Source organism: Anolis carolinensis, chromosome 4, assembly GCF_035594765.1.
Source record: "Anolis carolinensis isolate JA03-04 chromosome 4, rAnoCar3.1.pri, whole genome shotgun sequence".
Classification (NCBI taxonomy): Eukaryota; Metazoa; Chordata; class Lepidosauria; order Squamata; family Dactyloidae; genus Anolis; species Anolis carolinensis.
In genome coordinates, this window is record NC_085844.1 from 129,196,608 (window position 1) to 129,221,869 (window position 25,262).

The window sequence follows — 25,262 nt, forward strand, 5'->3', positions numbered from 1 at the left end:
CATGCCTGTCTCAAGAGTCCCATGGGTTTAGATGCAAAACAATTGGATCCCATTGAAAGCAATGGTTTAAAACAGCATCCCTGTCTCAAGGGTCTAATGGGTTTAGATGCAAAACATTTTGATCCCATGGAAAGGGATTCTGGCAGATTTGCATGAAGAGAAAATGTTGGGGGTGGAGACTTATTGCCTATGTGTGAGAAGGAAGATAGTGAGTGCCTACGGGGAAGTCTGATGAGAGGAGAAGGAATGACAACTGCCGTCCAATAAGGTCCTTGGATTCCAAACTTTAGAATTTCACTCTCATCTTCAGAGTGAATCAGCTTTGGAAGTCAGAACAACAGCTTTCACTAGTTTGTGAATTGGGCTGCTGTGAGTTTTCTGGACTGTATGGCCATGTTTCAGAAGCATTCTCTCCTGACGTTTCATCTACATCTATGGAAGGCATCCTCAGAGGTTGTGAGGTCTGCTGGAAGCTAGGCAAGTGGGGTTTATGTATCTATGAAAGGTCCATGGTGGGAGAAAGAACTCTTGTCTGTTTGAAGCAAGTGTGCAATTAGCCACCTTGATTAGCATTTAATGGCCTTGCATATTCAAAGCCTGGCTGCTTCTTACCTGAAGGAATCCTTTGTTGGGATGTGTTAGCTGGCCCTGATTGTTTCTTGTCTGGAATTCCCATTTTCTGAATTAATACATCATTTCAACATGCAGTGAAAACTTAAGGTTGATTTTAATTCTGATATATTGAATTCTTGAAGGAGGGACGAATAACTTTGAATTTGTTTGCCTAGTTAGCTTGGTACAAGCATATACTTGGCATCCCAAGATCTGTCCCAGGGCTCCCTTTCAAAGCTTTCCTGTGAGCAGAAGCAGAAGACAGGATCATCAAAGCTGTTATTCCTTCTTCTAAGCAGGGGAGGGGAGGGGAGAATCTGAGGGCATGAGAGCTGTTGCATAATAAGTAAAAGAACAGAAGCTTAAGGGGGGGGGGAGTGGACACACATGCACACAGGCACTCACAAGGGAACTAAATGGGAGAATCAGCCCAGGGAAGAAGTGTATATGTGATTCCGTGAATTGGAAGGAAGAGCATGTTGTCCAAGCTTTGAATAACACAGAAGATCCAGGGAGGGTGAGGGGAAGAGCATACGCTCATTTTGTCTTCAGATCATCATCAGTTAGTTGTAGGATTGGGCAAAGAATATTCTCATCTTCAACCTCACGCAATACCTCGTGCCTGTTCTCTGCAGCTCTGGATGGGCAGGTCGGGATCAGAACTTTCAATTTGTTGTTTTTAAATGTGATTTTCCCCTGTTTTGTGTAGTGATGTCATGTCTTTAAAGCTGTGCATCAGAAGCAAGAGACTGGGAAATGTTTTGCAATATGCATAGAAATTATGCACTTTGGGGGGGGAGCTAGTGGAGAACGAACACTATGCTATCAGATTGCCTCAGAATGTTCCATCTTAAAACCTGAAATAAGGTAGTTAATGACTTTGTGTATGTTCCAGCTACTTTGTGAGAGTTATTTGTTTCTCTAAGTTACTGAGGAAATGTACAAATGGAAATAATTCCCTGCCTCCTTCAGTTTCACTGGAACTTTTTCATACCTAGTTTGACTTTCTGTTAACAATGTCTGGTGTTTCTTGTTTTGGTACTCTCTCGTTTCATTCAGATTTGATGGGTTGCAGTGGTGTCTTAGAAAAACATGGTGTTAAATGACTCATGCCGCGGCAGTTTCAAGCAAGTTGCTTTTTCATTAGTTGAGCTCATGTTTTGGCTGCATGAATCCGCCTCCTGCTCTTAATATGCACACACCCCTTTTGAGAGAGGAAAAGGAGACATCTGTCCCTGTTAGTTTGCTTCTGTTCATATGCTGGGGAATCCAGCACACTCCTGTGCAGTGAAAAAGAAAGAAGGAGCACGAGAAAGGGCAGCTATTGTTTAACTGCCCCAAGCCAATGAACTGAATAGAGAGGCTTGGCCCCAGTTTTTGTGCTGGCTTTTCTGCATTCCAAGGCAGAGGACGTAAAAAAAGGAGAGCGGCTGGTGGAAGTGTGGCGCGCTTAGGCTGGAGCTGCTGGCAGGACCATGACTGGGGCACTGGCAAGATCCCAGCATGCAGGCTTCAGGTAAGGTCTCCTTCAGCAAATACTGCAAGATGTATGAATCTGGACGGCTACAGCCCAAGAGGAATAGGATTCCGTGCATGATAATGTATATAACAATCTGGTGAACATTTCTTTTGTTTCATTTCTTATTTGTAAAAATAAGTGCTTTAGTCTATTGCCTGCCTTTTGTCAAGCAGCTGTTTCTCTTCTAGCAATGTGCTTCTTATCTTAAGGAAGGTGTAGGAGTAGACTGCTGTTTTTGCAAAAGTTGAGGTTGTTTTTTTAACATTCTGGATTCTTGGAGGGGAAAACTGGTTATGGACAGTACTCTTTGTGTTGAGTTAAATTGTGCTGAAGCAAATGTGTCAGTGTTTCAGAAAGAAAGGAAATCCCTGAAAGAAAGTTATGGAGAAGATTGTGTGTTCACAGTTACATACTTTGGTCCACTAGATTGGAACATGCTACATAATTTCCTTTCAATGTGTTTGCTGCCTGACACTAACTTTAGTGTCAAGTGACACAGCCCAGACATATGCCTGCGTGTTTACGAATAAATCTTTTAAGTTCAATAAGACTTACTCCCAGAGCAGTAAGTAGGATTTGCATATTAAGGTGCTTTGTACATTATACCATACCTATAAACTGAATGAGGGGGTACAAGCAGGAAAAGTACAGTAACAAGTTTTCCCCCTAGCTTGTTAACTAGGAGTTTCTAAAAAGAAACCGGCACAGGTATTTTACTTATTACTTACTATATTTATTTATATACAGTTTCTCAGAATGGGATAAGTATTTAATTGTTGCAGGACATTTAAATAGTTTTCCAATACAAAGTCTTATAGAAACTCAGATGTCAGAATATAAAGCAACCTTTTATACAAAAGTGTGTGGTTGTGTTCAAAATATATACAGTCAACTGTGGCTTGACTAACTTGTAATTATATCAGATGAAGTCTCTACCTTTGTGTGAAAATGGAAAAATGAAATCTGTATCCGGAACTCACAGGTCTTTAACTGAAACCTAAAAATTCAATGTCTTCTAACATTTTTGACTGTCAAGGCCAGTAACTTAACAAAATACATAGCAGCACTGTCAAATACATTTTCCCAGTGTGTTTCAGGCTACAGGGAGAAAGAGAGAGCTTGTTTCATTCTAAAAGTCTAGCATCAATTGCAGCTTTCCAAAATAGCAATAGCAATATGGCTTTTCAAATTGGTGCTGTTCTCTGGAACGAGTACATTTCGTTCCATGATTTTAAAAGCTGAATGTATAGCTTGTTGAATGCTTGAGTCCTTCCTAATAGCAGGAAAATATGGAAGTGTTCAGGGGAGAAAGATATGCTATCAAGAGTTTGTTCCTCTTTAATTATAACTCTCAGAGAGTCCCTCACAACTTCTTAATAATGTCATTTAATAATGCTTTCCACTTATGATTGTGTTGTGGTTGTTGTTAGGAGTATTCAGACCCTATATTCCTGTTGTTGTAATTATTTTAGCACTACTGTTAAATATAAACATTTCAGCTTCACCACTAAAGTCATTAGTGACCTTGTCCTCCATCTATATTTATCCCATTTCCCAGTGAATCTTGGCTGGCGGGTTTCAATAGTTCTGCATTGCCTATTTTCATTTCCTGCCCTATATATCTGGAAATTCCACTCTAAACAATTACTATGGTCCTCCAGATTTTTTGGAAGCCCATGTACATATGTGAAGCCGATACACATGCAACACAATGCATATTCTTCACTTGTTTACATTCAGTTATGTCTTCCTGTTATTGTATCAGAAATTGCCATCATGACATATTTGATTAAATATTCCTTGAGGCAGGCATTATTGTTTATTGCTTTTAAAATCCAGTATATATTGATACTATATAAACAACAACAACAATAGGTCTTACATCCATCTGGCAAAAGTGTGTTCCTGCTAAACAGGTCCACCATGTAGACATGTCCATGTGAGGTGTGGCTGGGTGTTGTCACTGAATCAGGCAATGACTCCTTCTTTATAGTTAATTGTTTCCCCTGTTTTTCTAACTGCAGGTGTATTGGTAGTAGTAGGCCATTAATTCCAGCTACCTCCCATAGGCCAGTGGTTCTTCAGTATGGCCTCCCAAGTTCAGGAAACACCTAAGTGTGCCTTGCCTAAGGTACTTGAAACAAAGCAAACAATGAAGGTGTAGCTCTCCTGTTGGTATCAAAGAGAAGGAAAGACCATGGCCAATGACGTTCCATAAGGAGAACAAGGAAAGGAATGATCTTTATCCCCAAACACTAAACATCCATATAATTATATTGTATGAATGCAGCATTCCTACTACAACTACACATTGGGAAGAAGCAGTTCAGTGTGTCTCCTTAATTACTCAGGACATACATACTCATGTCCTCTCCACCATTGCCGCTTTCTTAGGAAGGCTTCTTTCACACCTTACTTACTTTGTGCCTTAGTAGTCTAATGATCTAGTCTGTGATCTAGAACAAATCGCCATATCTGAATATAGAATGAGAAGATAGTCCCCTGCCCTCCAGGGGCATCTGAGAAACAGATGTGAGGGAAGTAGGAGTAAACTTGTAAAAAGTATGCTATAAATTAAGTTATGTGTACTTAGGAATAATTATTGTCAGTTAAATATCTCCATAATCAGTATACTGGGTTTTAGGATAGGTTAGCAGTAACATCTTGATGTGGAGTAACTAGTATCTGCTTGGTTGGGATATCTGAAGGAGGGGTTTAACAGATAAAAGCCATTATACCACACCAACTCTTTTTTAATTCATTTTTAAATGTTTTATGTTTTAGTTTGTTTTCTTGGTGCATTGTGTTATAAAATACCCACTTTGTCCCAGAGATAATATTTTTGAAATGGAACCTGCAGAAAATAAAATATAATCCCTTTCTCAAAAACCGTGTAAAATAAATAGAGCTGCTGCTGATTTTTCAACTGTAGATTTAATTATGATCTGTATTTTCACAATCATAAAATGCTAACAGAAGCCAACATGATATAGTGGTTTGAATGTGAGACTAAGAAGTCAGGAGACCAGTGTTCTACTTTCAACTCAGAAACTTGGTGACCTTGGGCATATTACATTGTCCACCTCAGAAGACCACAAACCTCCTCTGAAAATATCTTGCCAAGATATCATAAGGTTGCTATAAGCAGTGTTGACTTGAAAGTACATTACAGCAGCAACAACAACAGTGAAAGCAATAACTAGAGCTATTTGACAATCAAGCCTTGTAATATTGATGTGTAGGAGTGGTAATACATGAAACAGAAAAGCAGACCTCTACTTTTAGTAAGCACACAGAAGAGATGTCTACAACTGTAGCATGCCATTCAGGGTTGACTAAACCCGCAGCTGTTGAAATTCCTTTTTCTACACACCAAAGTAGCATGTACACTTGTATGTAGCTACCTTTTGCATATTGTTTGCATTTTCAGTTTGAAATGTGTTTATTTTATTTTTAAACAATCTTCCATAAAACCTACCTAACAACTTAGGTTTACATAGAAATACATGTGATCAGTATTAGAATAGACATGGGTATTGAGTTATGATAGTTTTGTATCCTCAGTAGAGCTGTTGAGAAACAAAAGGGAACAATCAGCACGTGCAAGGGAACCCCTAAATTTGCAGAATAGGAAATATATTTTAACTTAACTTAACAGAGCAGCTCTGTAAAGATGGAGCATCATTAATGGCCATAGAATGTTGTTTTTAGGGAGTGGGGCCCCAGGAAGGGTCTTGGGGGGGGGGGGGATTTACAATTGAAGGAGGGACGGGAACATTGAGAGAGAGGTGGAGACAGAGAAGACTGAGGCCCCTTCTACACTGCCATATAAAATCCAGATTATTTGTGTTGAACTGAATTATATGGCAGTGTAGACTCATAATACAGTTCAAATATGATAATGTGGATTATCTGATTTGATAATCTGGATTATATGGCAGTGTAGAAGGGGTCAAAGAATGTGGGGGATCTCTTCCCTTATGTGATGGTGTATTTCCCTTGCAAGTACTTTTGAAGCTCGTCATGTGGCTTCCTGGCAAATGATTTTTACCTTGGGCTATATAATCACAGTGCAGACTTTAAAGGCCTCCCTCACTACCAGGCAACATAATGGCGACTTTTGTTGTTTTGAACAACATTATGGGTGGATTCTCTTCATAGTTTTAACAATGCTGGTCCTTCATTAGCCATGGGAGTTTCTGTTATGACATAAAGGCACTCCCTGTATTTCTTCTCTGCCACCGCCTCCTCCTGAACTTGTTTCTTGCTGAACAAGACTGGTTGAAAGAGTGCTTTTGGGGCACCTCCTCAGGAAGAAGAAAAACTGATTCAGAAAACACCATGAAATATCCACTTGTCTCTTTTAGAATCCAGAGTTGAAGAAATTCTCCTATAAGATTCTCAGAAGCCATGGTGAGCCTTTGATGTAAATGAAATAGTTCAGCTGCTTCCTCTGTTTTGGACGCTTTAAAACTGCCCACTTGCTGAATCCCCCTCAAACATTCTTAAGAGTTCTGATCTCTAGTAATTTTTCTGAAACAGTAACCCAAGCGCAACTGCATTTCCTGCAACCACTCAGAAGTCCACACGCGGGGCAGTGAGCGAACCATTCACATACTAGGTAAAAGGTGAGTGAGGAAATATTTGTCTTATTGTACTGTGTCATGCTAAAAAGTATATCTAATTTGACTGGCTCAATGAAGATGCATAACTGTCCCAAGGTGACTTGAAACTTTAGTCAGTGTTGCTTCACATATTGCACTGATGCAAATCTACCCTGTTTCCCCTAAAATAAGACATCCCCAAAAAATAAGACCTAGTAGAAGTTTTGCTGGTTTGCTAAATATAAGGCCTCCCCCAAAAGTAAGACCTAGCAAAGTTTTTGTTTGGAAGCATGCCCACCAAACAGCACACCAGAGCATGCAGGATCGGTAAATGTACGTACTATAGAGTGTTGTACATGGAAATAATGGTATTAACAAGAAATTCTTGATAGGATTCACAGTTTGTCTGGTTATGCTGGCTTGTGATGACAACTACTGTACAGTATATAATGTTAATTTTTTTTTGTTCAACAATAAATGTGAATTCTTCTTCATGGAAAAATAAGACATCCCCTGAAAATAAGACCTAGAGCATCTTTGGGAGCAAAAATTAATATAAGACACTGTCTTATTTTCGGGGAAACACGGTAGCTGTTATGCCAGGCATTTGCTCAGCATGGAATTACAACCAAGTGTCCCCTTTAATGACAGTTCAGCCTGACAGTTCAGGAGCCAAAGATGTTTGTACAAAAAATGAGGTACCTCCCCATCTCTATCACACTACCCTTGTCTTTGCACAGATATAGAAGTAAGACTGGGGGAAAGACTGTAGTAGCATTTCATGGTCACAAGTCCCCATTGATTGACACATTAAAATAATGGCTAGTTCTTCCAGGGATATTTTGCTGACTGACATGGAAGTGAATTAATTTTATTCTAATGTTAGTAGAACAGTTCGTTCAAGAGTAATTGCACAAGTGAGCTCTCTCCTCACCCTGTATTGTGATGCTGATACATCATGGCTGATGATGTCATTTTGATGGATGGCATTAAGGCAGACAAGGCATTGGGTCATGATTTTATTTTGAGGCTGCAATGCTTTAGGACACTAATCATGGCATAGCCTGTGGCTTGTTGATCATTGCAACTGGGCCAGTCCAGCATAGCAAAGGAGGAGCTTAGCACTCAGCTGGTTCCTGCAAGCTTGTGATTTCCTTACCACCAGGAAGGAGCAGGCAAGGACGAGAGGGGTGGAGCAGCGTTGGTTGCTGACATCACCTTAAGGCAGAGAGCACCTGATTTATTCAACAAGCTTAGCTCATTATGGAGATTTTAACCAACAGCAAAGAGGAGGAAGCAGGCAGTTCCGAATGCACTATATGAACTCTTCCCTTCACTCAGTCAGCTTCAAACATTTTAATAAGAATGCCTTCAGTGAGGTCCCGGTATTGATTACACATACTGCTATGAAAGGAGTGATTGCTATGTAGGCTAGTCAATGAAGCCCTGCTTGAACTGTTTAGAGTCATATTCATGTATCCGGTCCTTAATGTCCTTAGGTCCTTAATGCATAGCATGCTAATGCACATTAGCACACCTCAGGGGTTTTTTTTTTTGCATGCTTACCATCTCTCTGTATAGTTGAAAGGGCAATATTTACATGCATTATGAATAACCAGATTACTAGATTGCTTTTTAAATGCTCATCCCCCAACTTTAGTGAAGATGCAATGTGACTTCTGAATCCATAGGGTAGCAAAAGCTGCTTAGCTTCCCTGATTTCACGGCTGTAAGTGTATGAAGTGACAGCACTTCCCTAACAAATAGGCAGAAACAAGCATATCCAGTGATTTATGAAATGAGTGTGTTCATGTGTGTATACAGACATACATAGTACACATCGTTCATATTTGGGGATACGATGTCTGATATATTTGGGTAGAAACACAAGACTTAGCATTTGGGAGCAAGAGCACAGGTAATTTTAAGGAGAGGTTTCGAATTATATTCCTTCACTTCTTCCAAATTATTTCCATGGTGCATGAAAGCTATCTAGATCCTCTTTGCAACCCCCCCCCCCCCCCCAAAAAAAAAAACCACACACGCCTTGAGAAATATAAAGCTGCTTTGGCTGGCTTGCTTTCACAGCCCTTTATGACTGAGAAAAGGCCATTCGCATTTAATGTTTTGCATAATCTTTTTGTGGATGGAAGAATCTTCTGTCACATGTATAAAGCAAGAATAATGCTTTAGGTGAGTCTTTAGGCATATATAGAGGGTTACAGGTTTTTCCAAATATGTGCTGCTTTTCTTCTCTCTGAAAGAGAGCCTGGGCTGTGGCGCAGGCTGTTGAGCAGCCAGCTGCAGCCAGCTGCAACAAATTACTCTGACCAAGAGGTCATGAATTCGAGGCCAGCTCGTAGCTCGAGTTTGTCTTTGTCTTTGTTCTATGTTAAGGCATTGAATGTTTGCCTATTATGTGTAATGTGATCTGCCCTGAGTCCCCTTCAGGGTGAGAAGGGCGGAATATAAATACTGTAAATAAATAAATAAATAAAATTTTCATTTTAGAATAGTCAAACACAATACAAATTGAGTAACCTTTGCAAGAGTGAAAACCCCAGCTTTAAAATCTTAATGCTATTTATGCCTCTAAGTCTGGCCCTGTAACAGATGAGTGAGATATTTTAAATGGCTAGTTTGCTAGCATTTTCTCAAGAATAAATATACAACGAAAAGATAAGAATTAACATAAAGATAAAAAATAATCAAGAACTATGAGACTAAATACATTCCTGTTGAAAAAAGTTGTGTCTTTTAAAAGTTGATCTCGAAAACATCTTCCTAAATGATGACGTGAATACTATTTGCTAAAATAGGTAAAGGTAAAGGTTTCCCCTGACGTTAAGTCCAGTCATGTCTGACTCTGGAGTTGGTGCTCATCTCCATTTCTAAGCCGAAGAGCCGGCGTTGTCCGTAGACACCTCCAAGGTCATGTGGCCAGCATGACTGCATGGAGCGCCGTTACCTTCCCGCCGGAGCGGTACCTATTGATCTACTCACATTTGCATGTTTTCGAACTGCTAGGTTGGCAGGAGCTGGAGCTAACAGCGGGCGCTTAAGGCACTCTCGGGATTTGAACCTGGGACCTTTCGGTCTGTACGTTCAGCAGCTCAGCGCTTTAACGCACTTCGCCACCAGAGCTAAAATATGTACATCATAATTTTCCTTCTGACTTTGCTGAGGTCAAGCAGTAGTCATTTATTGTGTTTGTGATTAATATGTAATCTAAAGATATCAGATTCCATCTAATTTTGGAAGCTAAACAGGGTCAGCCCTGGTTAATAATTGGAAAAATAAACCACCAATAAATGCTTGATGCTTTCGGCTATAGTTTAGAGGAGGGAAACCTTGCCTATGAAAACCCTATGGAATTTATCATTATTATTAATAGACAGCTAACTCGAAGCTGTCTTTTCTTTATATACACAAAAGGCAGATATACAGATATAAGGTCAAAGGGTATTAGCTTGCAAAAAGTACTAGCATGGCTGCTTGTACATATTACTGCAAGTCATTTCATACACATGATTCATGATTAGTTGTGAGTTAGGAAGAGCCCGTTTTCAATCAGTTTACAAAAAAATGATATCTGCTTCTCTAAGAGCAAATCTTATTGGTATACGGCAAACTGTCATATAGCTATTCATATGGTTTGTGATGGTGTTGCTGTTTGCAGTTCTTTTGTTACAGGACTTCAGCTTCCAAGGAAAGCTTAGGATAGAGCTCTTCTCTTTGACATGCTAATCTTCTTTTGTGGAGTCTATGCTTTTCTTTTATATGGAGAACAATGCATCATACCAGTCCCCACCAGCACTATAATGGGAGACTCCTAGCACAGTGAGGGCCCAGGCATAGGGTGCATCTCTAATGTAGAAATATAGTAGTTTGACATCACTTTTGTTGCCATGGCTGAATGCTACGTAATCCTAGGAGATGTAGTTTTGTGAGGCACCAGCGCTCTTAGGCAAAGAAGGCTTGTAAAAGTGCTCTGTTCTGTCCAAGAAGCTTAGAACATGTTGGTGATTTTTGAGGCTTTTGTCTTGTGCATTTTACTTCTTCCATTCGGGCATATGTTACATTTGTCCTCTTCCTCTCCTTCTTTTTTAAAAGATAAAATAATAAATTAATGTGTTCATACATTGCCCACTGCTAAAAATATAATGAAATTTAAGATACTATGAAGCTTAACCCCTGTTCAAAATATTTATTTATTTATGATATTTCTACCCTGCCTTTCTCAACCGGGGGGGGGGGGGCGCTCGGGGGGGCTTTACACATAGGCAACTATTTGATGCCTTAAAACAGTGTACAAGGAAAATAAACATTTAAAATAGAATTGTAAAATACATTAAAGCAATTAAAACAGTAGCTTCACAATTAATCACACAATCCACAAATGTAATCAGGGACATTCCAATAGTCATTGCACATCATTCCATATCTTTCTATGGCACAAGTTCGCCAAAGGTTTAGTCACAAAGCCAGGTTTTTACTCTCTTATGGAAGGTTAGGAGGGAGGGGGCTAATCTAATACCCCTGGGGAGGGAGTTCCACAGCTGAGGGGCCACCGCTGAGAAGGCCCTGTCTCTCGTCCCCGCCAGTCGCGCCTGTGATGGAGGCAGGGCCGAGAGCAGGCCTCCCCAGATGATCTTTAACTCCGAGACAGTTCGTGAGGGAGAGCCGTTCAGACAGGTAAGCTGGGCCAGAAGTGTTTAGGGCTTTATAGGCTAAAGCCAGCACTTTGAATTGGCAGCCAGTGAAGCTGACGTAACGTAACAGGGGGGTTGTATTCTCCCTGTATGAGCAATCTGGCTGCCGCTTGTTGAACCATTTGAAACTGAAGTTTAATCCAGACAAGACAGAGGTATCAGGAAGCAGGGATTTGGCTCCATTTACTGGATGGAAATATACTCCAACTGAAAATAGAGGTGCACAGTTTGAATGGATTCATCCCTGAGACTGAAAGCTCAAGTTTAGATGGTGTACAGGGGTGCATTTGCACACTTAGTATAATAGGGGCACAAATTAAAGAAGGGACTAGCAATCCAAATTATCTCATTTGTATTATTCTAATATTCTACATGAGAGGATGCCTTTGGGTATTACAGCAGGTTTAAAATCCCACAGGTAGGCTGCTGAGCTAGGCTAGTCATAGGAGACAAATAGCTCTCTTATTTAAGTGGTTGCACTGGTTACTGGTCCAATTCCCAAAAGAATTTTAAGTACTGGTTCTGACCATAAAGTCCACAGAAACCCCAAACTACCTTCCTGTATGAAGCTGTTCTTGTTCTAATATCTTTGGAGGTAGGGATTTCTCTTGGTATCCCTAAAAACACAGGAGTGCTTAGTAAGAATGCAAAATTATCTTCCTTGTTTGCTACTTCCTAGACTATGGTGTTTTCCCCTATAGATTGCTCAGCTTCCCCCACCCCCGGTTTTATTTCTGCCAGTAGGCGAATAGCTTTCTGTTTAGATAGGTCATTAACTTTCAGTTTGTTGTATAGAAGTTGTATACATATTATACATATTTTAAAATATTAAATTTCTTTTTAGTAGGATTTCTATTTAATTTTTTTTTAAAAAAAATTATATAGTTAATTATATACTGTAGTTTATTATTTATAATTTGTTTTAACCTACATTGTAAACCACATTGACTTCCAAATTGAGAGAACGGCAGTGGAACCTTGACTTAAGAGTGTTCCACCTTGCGTGTTTTGAGTTAAGATCAGTCGCTGAGCCCTGGTTTTGCTTTGACATACGATCAGAATTTTGAGTTAAAAGCTAGTGCAAGAGGGCATGCTCACGCGAGAGTACAGGGTTTGGGGGCTTCAAGAGAGCAGCCTTTGTGCCTCATGCTCTTGTCCGCTTTTGGAAATTGCTGTCCACTTTGAGGAACTTTGGATTAGTTGATTTTGTGTGGTTTTTATTCCTGATATGTTTGGCTTTATGAAGAGAGAAAGACAGACAGACAGACAGAGAAAGAGAGAGAGAGAGAGAGAGAGAGAGAGAGAGAGAGAGAGACCGACCAAGAGAGGGAGGCTGGAATGAGTATGGTATGAAGAAAATTATGCTTCTGCCTCTTCACTTTGTGCTTTGTGCTTCTTTTTAAAGTTGATCTTAATTTTTTTATTGTTCTATGTGAATGTACATTTATACATTATTTGTTATTTATAAAGTACATTTTCTTATTTTAAAAAATGTAACAAAAATGGGAGGGGGAGTCAGAGGGTAAGAAAAGATTAATAGGATTTCAGTGCAAATTCACTTTAATCTAAGAGCAATTTGAATTAAAAGCTCAGTTACAGAATGAATTGAACTCTTAATTCAAGGTATCACTGTAAATAAAAGTGAGCAAATTCAAAGAGTTTTATTCATAATACAGTACAAGGAGTTGGACTCTTGCTTGATCTGAGTATCTGCCTTGGAATTACAGGTATCTCTGTTATCCTTATATTTTTACCCTTTGGTGCTAGTAACAATTTGTGATGAGCAAGTTAGACTGAGAAAAAGATTCAAGGAAACAGGTTGAACACCTGCCTCCCTGGCAGAATGCAACACAGCAAAACAACATGAGGTGCATCTTTGTAGAATTAAGGTGGTTTGTCACCACTTTAACTGCAATGGCTCAATGCTATGGAAACATGGAACTTGTAGTTTTACAAGATCTGTACCTTTATCTACCAAAGAGTATTGCCATGGCTGGATGCTATTGAATCATGGAAGATGTAGTTTAAGAAGGTCTTTAGCTTTCTTTGCCAAATAGTGCTTGTGTTTCACCAAATTACAAATCTCAAGATTCCATCGCATTGAGCCATGGCAGTTAAAATGGTGTCAAACTACACTATTTCTACAAGTGTAGATGCACCCACAGTTTTTTAAAAATAGTCCCTGTAGCTTATCATTGATTATTTGTACATGTGTGATCTTCAGAATTCACAGGCAGGACCTAGCTTAGTGTGAGATAAGTGGAACTATATTATGAGAAGTCCCTGTCCCACTTTAGGTACTGAAATTAATGAAACCAAAGTAGGCAAAACACATTTCTTTCTAGAACAGCATAGCCAGTGATACAGATTGCTGGGAGAGGTAGAATTGGCTCCTTTGGTTAGGAGGCAAGAAGAAATGTATTGTACTATGAATATTAAGTTCTTGGCTTTCTCCCTTTCCTAACTTGAAAGGCTGTTTTAACCAACCCTTGCTGAAATTGTTTAAAACGACATTTATTAGACAGTGTCCCCAAACAATTGTGTTGGTACTGTTTAGTTGTTTAGTGGATTCTTCTGTTAACCTCTGATTAAAGGACGTTCTTCCTATTAAATGTACAATCTCTGTCTGAAAACGTTTATAAACAAACTACTTTTATAGATCGCAATAAAATTTGTTCTTCTTTAAGAGAAAACAAACTGCCTTTGAAAATTGATCCAGCTCACTTACTGAAAAGCAAAGGAAACTGTCTCCTACTTCAAAATGTATCGAAAACTGGAAAGAATTGAAAGGAGAAGAATCAATTGGGTGCAGGGGGTCTTGCTTTTTTTTTACTCCATTCCCAGTAGCTCTCAATCTATTATTAGTCCCAATAGACTAACACTTGGTTGATCACCAAGTACTGTAGTCAATTCAATCAAGATTTTCAATTGTGTTGATTTAATCTCCATTTGGACTGACACTAACAGCCTCATGAATTCAGTTATTTCTGCCTCAAATGGTGAGAAATGTATTCGGACAGTACTGTCCAGAACTCTGGGAAGACTCAAGGCAAAGAAACATTATCGATGTCTCGACTATCAGAACTATTTCCTCTGAGCCAGAGAGCCTCTAGCTAGCTAAGCCCCAGTTCTGCTGTGGCATTCCCGCTTCAGCAATGCTCCTCTCTTCTCATTAACTGTGGAGTTTGCATAGTATCTGCCCGAGATAGTGGTTTTTGAAAATTTCAGCCTCATACACAAATGTTATGGGCTGCAGAATGTTGAAATAATTGGAAGTTTCCCCCTGCTGGGAATTGATGCCATCTCCTGTGCCCTGCTATTTGCTAGCTTTAATCTAACTCTTTGCTTTACTGATCCTCATTTTTTGCTTTGTTTTTTAATTCCCTGCTATTAAATTGGTCTGCTTTGCTTCTCCTACCTATTTTGCTGCCAAAAAGCAATCTTTAATTGGGGCTGATGGTAGCATAGCATCCAGTGAAAGGGATTTGTTCCTCCACATGCACACACACATTCTCTCTTAATGTACATCTGCTTTAAAATGGTAAAATGGGATCCTGTTCCTTTAAAAAGAGCAGGTTCTTTCCCCCCTCAGAGCATCAGCCCTGGTCCCTGAGGACAAAGACGTTTTTGATTTGTGAGGCCCAAGCGTTCCTCATTTGTCAGGGCTCATCCTTGCTTTCATTTGCACAGACTTGTGAAGTGACCCTTTAGGTCATATAAAATATATATATTCTAAACTAACCGGCCTCCTACCCTGGCCTTGCAAGGGGACGGATTAAGCCCCCATTGCACAGCTGCAGAGCAAGCACACGCTCATTAGACTGGGCAGACTTGTTGTGTTTCCCTCTTTTGTCAATTAAACGGACTCTTTCGGTAGCTATGCCTTCTTTGATTCTTCCTAACAGGGCTGATTTCTCCTGACCCCTTTTCTTTGTCCTCCCCAAAGGGTGAGAGAGGCTCCTATTAACTGAGGAGGCTGAAGTTGGGCAGGGCTCGCGTCAGCTGCGTCTCATGCTGATGAAGAGGAGATGTTCTAATATCCTTAATGCTGCTGTTGGCAGTCAGAAACAGATTCCATTATTGTCGATCAATGCAGCCGCCATGCAGGCGGGAGGGAAGGCTGGGAGGGGAGGGGCTCTTCCTATTCACAGATTGATCAACCTGCCATTGCATGAGGAAATGCCTTGTAAGAGAATCTGGGATGCTATTGTAATAATCGCTGGAGCGGGAAAGGAACTGTGGCAGTGCCATTCTCTCTGGTTCTTGACAGGGCTTTAAACGGTCTTTAACCTTTATTTCAAAGACTGGAAAATAACTGAATTTTTTATTTTACTCCTATCCATCCACACTCCTTGCCCAAGGATGACAGTCACATGTTATACTTCATTGTGCTGCGTAGCTTGCTGATCTTCCTGTGTGGGGACTGGGTTCTTTTGTCTTGCTGTGCCTTTGTATTTTCAAGTGCAATTTTCCCACCTTATGCTGTAGGTTATCATTGCTATCTGATTCTTTTTGCTGCTGGAACTGAAAAACTGGCAGCAAATTGTCTCTCCAGCTCCTATTGCTGCTCTCTTCCTCCATGGGATCTGTCAGCTAAGGGAGGTCAGAGTCAGGCCAGGTTGCCCTTCTGTTTTTCAATTTCATTTTGTTCAGTCCGGTGAATTGCTTAAGTACTGGACTCCCAGGACCATCTGCACTTTCCTGCGCTGTCTTCCCTCATTTGTTCAGCCATTGTCATCTGGATGGAAAAGTTTTCTGGCTGGAGAATGAGTCTCCTCTCTCCTGGAGATTCAGCTGAGTGGCTGGATAGCGGCACAGAAGATGAGCGAAGCCTTCTGTCATTTCTTGGTACGGTAGGCTTGTGGTACTTCTTTCAAACTTATTGTTAGGATAGACTTATTTATATGGCTTCTTTTGGCTTGATATATCTAAAGGAAGGTATTTAAATGCATCATATCATGAAACATGAAAGGTGATTTCATTATAAAATGGTTCTATTTAAATAAGAGTTGAAGTGATAGGTATGTTGGTGAAATATATGTTCCATTGTTGCCACAACTGCATATCTTAATTATTTGATCACTCTCTTTAGTTTGTTGATATCCACATGTGCTAGCCTGCTGGAATATAACCAACTCAGTCATCTGAGAAAGTTCTCTTTTCAGCTGTTATATAAAGCACATATCCTTGTGCCTAAACTTTTCATTGTAAAGTCTCAGTTACATGGAGGGTATTTATTTATTTTGTGTCAAAAGCATTGCATAATAAATAAGTTTAAAACTGATAAAATAAAGGAATCACAAGCAGCATTGCTTTTAAACATGGAGGGTAGGTACTATGTTGATATATAAAAGTTCCATCATCATTGTTGTTGTCAAAATCCCAGAAGGACCATTAGAATAAATATCATTCATCTTCTCAGATACGGCTACTCCAGAAATGGAACTTGTGTACAAAATAAAACAGTTAATTAGTTGGTAATGGTTTATAGCCTTTTTGTTTTGTTTTGTTAAACTTTAAGCTAATTTGAAAGTGGATGAACTGTTCACTATGTATTTCTGTTGAGATATGTAAAAGCAGATTTGTTGGATCAGAATACTATCTATCTAGTCCAGTGGTTCTCAACCTGTGGGTCCCCAGATGTTTTGGCCTTCAACTCCCAGAAATCCTAACATCTGATAAACTGACTGGGGGGACCCACATGTTGAGAATCACTGATCTAGTCCATCAATTTCATTCTGTCAGTGGCCCATGAGATGCTTTTGGATATTTAGAAATAGGTTCTGAAGATGACCTTCTCATTTTGTGGAAATACATTTAGCTATCATGGGTAATAGCCACAACCACCCTGTACTCCATCATGATGTAATCTAACTTTTTACAAAAACCATCAAAACTTTCTTCTGTGACTTGCACCTTGTCTTCTGTGTTTGTGTGTGATTTTTATCACATGTTTGGCTTCAATCCACAAGTCTTGCAGATGCATACAGGTGATAGTGTTTAACTCAACTATTGCTTATTGTGTTGTTCAGTAGTAGTAGAATGACTTATCATCCGTGGAACCAACTTGTAGAGACACAAATGTGCTATTAATGTTGGATATATTCCTGAAGGCCATGCCAGTTTTATGATGGCAGAGTATTACACCAAGACTGGCCTTGAGATGATGAAAATCTATGAAAATATGAGAAATATTGAGAATCTTTCATTTGTTGTGCACCTCTTTGAGAAGTTGTAATCATTTTTGAACCCTCTACTGAAACATTGAAACAGGTCTATGGATGCCCAGATGTTTATTCAGAACTTACTACACTTTGCTGTAGTTGTTGTTATGTTTAACCATATCCTCCCTCCCTCTTAGAATTGGGGTTCAACACAGCTTATAGCTTAAAAAGAGATGCAGTTAAGACATACAAAATTAGTTACAATATTAAAACACTAATCTCTAGTTTAAAAAATAAAAAGGAATTTAAAAGATTTAAAAGTATTAAAATAGTAAAGTTTAGAACAATGTAGCATTCTCCATTCTTTTCAAACTTTCTGTATTAAAAGCCTGTTATTTTAGAATATAAACGTGTAGATTTTTTTTTCTATAGATCAGCATATTTGAGAATCCGCAATTAAAAGTCTTGAAACATCATATTCTAGAAGGCGTGTGTCTGGCAGTTGTTATAATTTCATTTTTTTTAAAAACAGAATGATATGAGTTTTTCTTTTATTGTTTATTTATCTTCTCTTTTCTGCAAAAAGTTCTGGGAAGCAAATATGCATTTTTCACCGTTTAATCCTGGGAACGGCACTGTGAGGTCAATCGACTTTAGAGTTTTGGTGTAATGCAAAGCTGTAAAAGTAAAGCTGTAGCTGAATGCAAAAGCTCCAACATCAGTTCCCAGTATTCCCAATTAAAAGAATAATAGGCCTCAGACCTAAGAAGGTCTTTTACCTAAAGCCATGGAAAGTTATGGGACCGTCACATGGAGAAATATTTAACTACAAGAACCAATTGCCTTACTCATTATAGAGATAGAAGTGTTAAGCCTAAGTATATCAGTGCTGTGTTGCAATGCTGTATTAAGGAAGGTCTCCATATCAATTATGCTTTTTTGAACTGCACAGAAGTGTCATCCTAAGCACAAAAGTGTGTGTCCCCTTTTTCAGATAACTAAGATGCACAGCAGAAAGGGCAGTGCCACCTTATTGCCTAGGCTGTGTAGGGCCAAGCTGTCTTTCTGCTTGTAAGCATCAATATAGTCATGAGAAAAAGGGAGGATGCAAGGAAATTAGCTGTCCAATCCATGAAGACACCTTTGAGGTTATGGGATGTATTTCACTTCAACCTTGACAGAAGATTTGAGATTCTCTTCCTGACATCTTGACAAAATGCTTGTGCCAGCAGACATTTGGGGAAAGATGAGGAACATGCTGCTGGGGAGGTTGTCGGTGGGATTCTGGGGGGATAGTGAGTTTAAAATGTTACTAGCTCTGCCCAGCCACGCGTTGCTGTGGCTTATGGGAATTATTTGTTGACCAGGTGGAATAGCAGTGAATAGCCTTGCAGCCTCAAAGCCTGGCCGTTTTCTTCTTATGCCAATCCTTGTTTGGTGAGCTGAAATACAATGGAATAGGCTTGCTGCTTGGAAGGCTGGGTACTTGCGTTCTAGGCGAATGGTTTTTTGCCCAATTTGAATTGCACTGAATAGCCTCGCTGCTTCAAAGCCTGGCTGCTTTCTATATAGGGGCATCCTTCCTTGAACAGGTTGAATGGGACGGAGTAGCCTTGTGGCTTCAAAACCTGAGGGTTTTCTATCTATGGGAAATCTTGGTTGGCCAGGTTGAAGAGCACTGAATAGCCTTGCTGCTTGCAAGCCTGGCTGCTTTCTACGTAGGGGCATCCTTCATTGGCCAGGTTGTACGGGATGGAATAGCCTCGTGGCTTCAAAGCCTGGGGGTTTTCTATCTAGGGGAAATCTTGGTTGGCCAGGTTAAACAGCACTGAATAGCCTTGCTGCTTGCAAGCCTGGCCACTTTCTACCTTGTGGAATTCTTGGTTGGCCAGGTTGAATAGCAATTAATAGTCTCGGTGCGGCAGGGATGAATGCTGCAATTATTTATTTCCATCATTTGTATCCCGCCCTTCTCACCCGAAGGGACTCAGGGCAACTTACAAAACTGGCAGAATTCAATGTCAATACACAACAATACAAAAGAATAAAAACATAAGCCACCTTGATTAACATTTAGTGGCCTTGCAGCTTCAAAGCCTGCCTTCTTCCTGCCTGGGGGAATTCTTTGTTGGGAGGTGTTAGCTGGCCCTGGTTGTTTCCTTTCTGGAATTTCCCTGTTTTCAGAGTGTTGCTCTTTATTTACTGTCCTGATTTTAGAGATTATATTGTTCTGTATTATTATACCACAGTAATTATTATATTTATAATCTTATATTATCTGTTTAGAATTGGATAATATGAGGCCCCTTCTACACAGCTGTATAAAATCCACACTGAAGTGGATTATATGGCAGTGTGGACTCAAAATAATCCAGTTGAAAGCAGATACTGTGGATTATCTACCTTGGCATTCTGGGTTTTATAGGTGTTTGGAAGGGCCTTGAGTCTACACAGCCATATAATCCAGTTCAAATTAGATAATCTGTATCAGCATGGAAGAAGCCTGAGTGAAGAAGCCCTGAACTCCAGTGTTGCTGAGTGGGTTGCTAGGAGATGAAGTGGGCGGGGCATACCCTTCTAACTGGCATTTGGGGGGGAAACAGCTTTTACTTGTCCTCTAATTTGGACTTTTAGGTTGTTTTTTTGTTTGTTTGTTTGTTTGTTTGAAAGACATATTTTGGATGACTTTGTCTTTTGGTGTGATTTGGTTCAGTGGTTTTGTTGTTTACTCCATCATAAAACACGCATTACATTTATATATATATATATATATATATATATATATATATATATATATATATATATAAAAAGAGAGGGGGGTTATTTAAATTTTTATATTTCTGTGTTTTAAAGAGCGACCGGAGTGTATGGCTGTTAGCACCCTAGAGTCCCCACGGGGAGAAAGGCGGGGTATAAATAAAGTAAATAAATAAAAAATAAAGTTCTGTAGGCAGCAAGGAATTGAAAGATTATCACTGCCAGTCAGGGAATAATGCACCAGTAGGTTGACACTTCATAAGGTAATATCTTACACATGTATATAATGACTTAGGGTAGTGAGTTCCATATCATCAAGAGAGAATTTGAACTGGGTTCTTCCCTGTCACAGGATTGGTAATCACAATCGCCACTCTGACAGATGGACTGATGCACTTACTATCAACTACAGCGGTGCTCTTAATAACGGCAAGCTTTCTTTATGAATTAGCTCTTCTGGAATGATGGTCATTGGTCAGTGTCTGAAGCCTTACAGGATTCTTGTGTGCATCATTGTGTGGTTAAAATGTCTATTTGGTAATTATGTATATATATTACTCAAAAGATATGTAAGCTATTTGAAAAGAGTCATGGTTCATGCACTGTTAGTTTAAGAATATCATTTATTAAGCCGGGATGGTGATATTTCTGAGTTTTGGAAAGCTTATACAGTACAAGATGTTGGTTTGTAATTGATGCAGTGGCATTTCCTTCATCCATAAATGATTTGGTTGGCTTTTTATAGGGATGCATGTAGCTAAAAGTAGACTAGTTAAACTGACAATATGTTAATTAAGAAGCAATGCAGTGTAAGCAATGAATCTGGAGTGGGTCCTCTTCTAGTGTCCTCCAGAGCCAGAGAAAGGTGTTCAGGAGGTACTGCAGGGGTGGAAGGATCTCCTTGAGGTGCAAGAGTCCAGCGCTCTGGCAGCCCAGTAGCAATCCCCCAGTATGACCTCAGGGTGCAAAGAAAATCTTTGCTCCCATCACCCCCAGGCCTGCATGTTCCCTATGTAATACAGCAATTTTTTCATAACATACTGTAATAGTAATGCCCCCCTCTTTTCAGCCCCCCAAAAGGCAAAAAGTGTGATTTTTATATCATGAAATATGGTACTTGTACATAGTCCAATACATGGTCTAATGAAGGAGAGAGAGGAGAGAAACATGGTTGCAAGTTATAGTGATGCAGGAAAAGTGTGGGTGTGCTGAAACAAGCAAACAGGAGTTACCACAATGAAAACTAGCATGCTAAAGCTGCTAACTCTTAATATTAAAACACAGTGTTAGCCTACTTTCTCCTTCCCCTTGGTTTTTCAATGAGCAATTGTGAAAAAATAATGTTTTATTGTTGTGTTTGAACAGAAAACTACTGTCAGTATTATCTAAGTTATAGGACAGAAGGGAAATCCAGAATCCCTATTGAAGACTTCCAGGTTCAGAATAGGTAACTCCAGACATACACATACATACATGCAAGAGAAGGGTTAACATCCCTGTGGTGTTTGTTTTTCTGTCTGTGCCCGTTGAGAAGATTTCACTGTGCTTTCTGTTCCTGTGATAAATGGACTTTGAAAAAGTTGACTTGTTGTGGAAACAAGGATTAGCGAGAAAGCTTTTCCCAATGATAACTCTTCCAGAACTCTTCCCTTCTGAGAGGTAGATTTCTCTCACTTCTGTTCTTAACTATGAGGCATTTGTAAGTTGGGTGTTTGTAATTCATCGCAGGGACTGTATAGTGGAATGAAATGTAGTGAACCTTGGGCTCATATACAATACTTCCCTCTCTCTCCTGGTACAGTTACAAGACAGTTGACAGCGCCTTGTCATTTTGTCCAAAGACAATGAATTATTTAATATCAACTATTGTTAAATATAGGAGCCGCGGTGTCGAAGTGCGTTAAAGCACTGAGCTGGAGACCGAAAGGTCCCGGGTTCAAACCCCAGGAGCGGCGTGAGCAGCCGCTGTTAGCTCCAGCTCCTGCCAACCTAGCAGTTCGAAAACATACCAATGTGAGTAAATCAATAGGTACAGCTCCAAGGGGAAGGTAATGGCGCTCCATGCAGTCATGCCAACCACATGACCTTGGAGGGGTCTACGGACAACGCCGGTTCTTTGGCTTAGAAATGGAGATGAGCACCAACTCCCAGAGTCGGTCACGACTGGACTTAACATCAGGGGAAACGTTTACCTTTACCTATTGTTAAATATTACTTGCTTCTGGAAGAATAAACAGCTTCATAGGTGTATCGAGAAATCTTAGCCGAGATTAACCACAGGGTTTGGAAATATGGAAGCAAAAGCTTCTGATTTACATACAGAAAGGAGGAAGGCAGAATACTGGATCTTAACCTTGTGCCCATCATATAAACCACTGTTTATCATGACATCCAAACTGGCCTGTTGTTGTTCCTGTTATTGCTTCTTGCTTTTATTTCAGGAACAGAGAACCAAAGCGGCTAACAATTCCATGCTGTTTTAATAGCCATACCAGACTTGAGGATTAGTAAATGAGGAAGCTCAAGATTGGTCTAAGCCAAGCATAGGCAAACTTCTTTGCCTTGGGGCTGCATTGTGGGCCTGACTAAGAGGGTCGGGCCGGGAGGGAGAGGGCCTGTGAGAGGGTGGGCCCGGGTTATCCCTTATGCTGGGAGGAAAATGAGACATACAGCAACTGCCCCGATCCTCCTTCCCTGATCTTTGGGTTGTCCTCTTGGCATTATGTCAGGAGGAGGGTGAGACATGCAGTGGCTGAGAGTGTTCCAGGGGGCTCTCAGTTGCTGTGTGCCTTCCTCCCCTGTTATTTCTGCATAAAGATGCAGCGAGCGTTTTTTGTCCTTATGCTGATAAGACAGAGAAAATTAGGAGGGCCTGAGATAATCACCCTGGGGGCCACATCTGGCCATGGGCCTTAGTTTGCCCATGCCTGGTTTAGGCCCATTGCCGCAGCATTGCTTCTAGATACAGATTATTTTAAATAAGCGTGAATGTCATTCTGCCCCAGATGAATACAGGATAATAGCATGATAAGCAATGATCTTACACTAAAAGTCCAGCAAAAAGTGTCCTAATAAAGTATGGTCCAGTGGGTATAGGTCTTGGCTTAAATGGAAAAACTCACAAGTTGAAGAAACACACACACATATACATACATCCACCTCCGTCCTGTTAATTATTCAGGGAAGATCAAATTTGTTGTATTATGTATAAGTGGACTCTGCAGCTGTGCAGGTTCTTACATATGTTGGATTAACAGATCCCTGACTTCATTACCATTTATTTAAACATATTTGTCCAGCCCTTATTCGGTATTACAAATCAGCAAATCTAACCTAAATGATTAATCACTTACTAAAAGCTTCTAAAGGAGAAAAAAAGAATAAACTCAAATAAATATAATCCTACTTTTAGAAGTTTCTAAGTAGGTCCTGTTCTCTCAGAACATTTTGTGCATCTTAATACCATTAATTCTGGTTGATGGGGGCCAAGGCAAAGCTTTGCGGAATATTGTTGTAAGCAGTATGATGCTGCAGCAAAGAAGGTGAACGCTTTTTTGGCCTGAGTTAAAACAAACATTGTTCCATGTCAAGGAAAGTAATATCCTCTGCATTGGTCAGTAATCATCTGGAGTGCTAAATTCAGTTCTAGATATCTCATTTTAAGAAGGATATAGACAAGTTAATGCAAGTTCAGAGAAGGGCAACAAGAGAACCTAGGAGGAAATGTTGAAGGAGCTGGGCTTGTTTAACTTGATGAAGAGAAGACTAAGAAGTGACATACTTGCAGTCTTTAAAAACCTCAAGGGTTGGCACAGAGAGGAGCCCCTCAGGCCTGTTCTTTGCTGCTGAGTTGATTGATTTTTCTTCTTTAGTCGGACCAGATCTAATGGTTGTAACTTCCAAAGAGCAGATTTTGATGAACCATTTGAAGGGACAGTACAAGGATTCTGGCAGTTGAACCACTTGTCTAGAGAGGTGGCGTGGTCTTATTCTTTGCACCTCTTCAAAAAGCAGCTGGACAGATACCTTCTGGGGTTGCTTAGCTGGAGATCTGGCACTGAGCAGAGGCTGGACTCAATGGCCCTTTCAACTCTATATGATTACATCCAGAAGGCTCTCTTATTTATAAGAGAGCCTGTGGGTATTTTATGTATAGACTATATTTTTCATTATCTGAGGTATGTTATATAATTTTAGGATGGATGCTTTTTCAGGCCTTGATATCTGGTCTGAGCAATGAAGCAGAAGTAATTTTTTATCTGACAGATGGAAAAATAAAGACATCTGAGAAGACACTAAGGGCAAAGCTAAATGCGATAATTGGAGATCTGTGACCGGATCTCTTGATGTTTTGTACTACTTTAAAAGCTGCTTGAAAATGAGGAAGCCACCCAGCAACATAGTGATGGCATCGACAATTTCCTCTGCAGATTAAACGCCAAATTCAGACATAGTTTGCATCAAGAAATGGAAATTGGTAAAAGACCTCAGGCCCTTCCCTTGATCATTACACTATGTAACACAATTTTTGTTCCTGGGTTGTAAATGCCATTTCCTAATTGGTTCTATCATAAAAACATGGAAAAAGTTTATTAAACTGCAAAAACTTTGCACAATTGAAAGATTTAAAATGGCAGTACCTATTGATCTACTCACATTTGCATGTTTTCTAACTGCTAGGTTGGCAGAAGCTGGGGCTAACAGCGGGAGCTCACCCTGCTCCCCGCATTTGAACCACTGACCTTTCAGTCAGCAAGTGGATTAATCCTCTGCACCATCGGGGGCTCCTGTAATTGTAAGACTGTATGAATGTAACTATGTTGCAAGGGCATTGAAAGCCTTGTGAGACACATAAAATGACATGTCAGGCCAGATTATGCTTGTGGGTCTATCT

The 25,262-nt window shown here is 39.9% G+C and overlaps 1 protein-coding gene across 8 annotated transcripts in view; it reads left to right on the plus strand.

Annotated features, from left to right (window-relative positions):
• Positions 1-25,262, plus strand: part of rasal2 (RAS protein activator like 2) — a 294,829-nt gene that overhangs the window by 182,171 nt on the left and 87,396 nt on the right. Inside the window, exons 1-2 of one of the 8 annotated variants that reach the window (XM_008117802.3) lie at positions 1,828-2,128; positions 6,674-6,759. The exons of 4 other annotated variants lie outside the window; for them this stretch is intronic. Coding sequence is in view for 2 of the 4 variants with exons in the window: in XM_008117798.3 (XP_008116005.1) it covers positions 16,190-16,295 (106 nt within the window). In the remaining 2 variants the exon portion in view is untranslated. Of the gene's footprint in view, positions 1-1,826; positions 2,129-5,916; positions 6,760-15,594; positions 16,296-25,262 lie in introns of those variants that run through there. 3 more of the 8 variants (XM_008117800.3, XM_008117801.3, XM_008117798.3) reach the window with 3 other exon arrangements.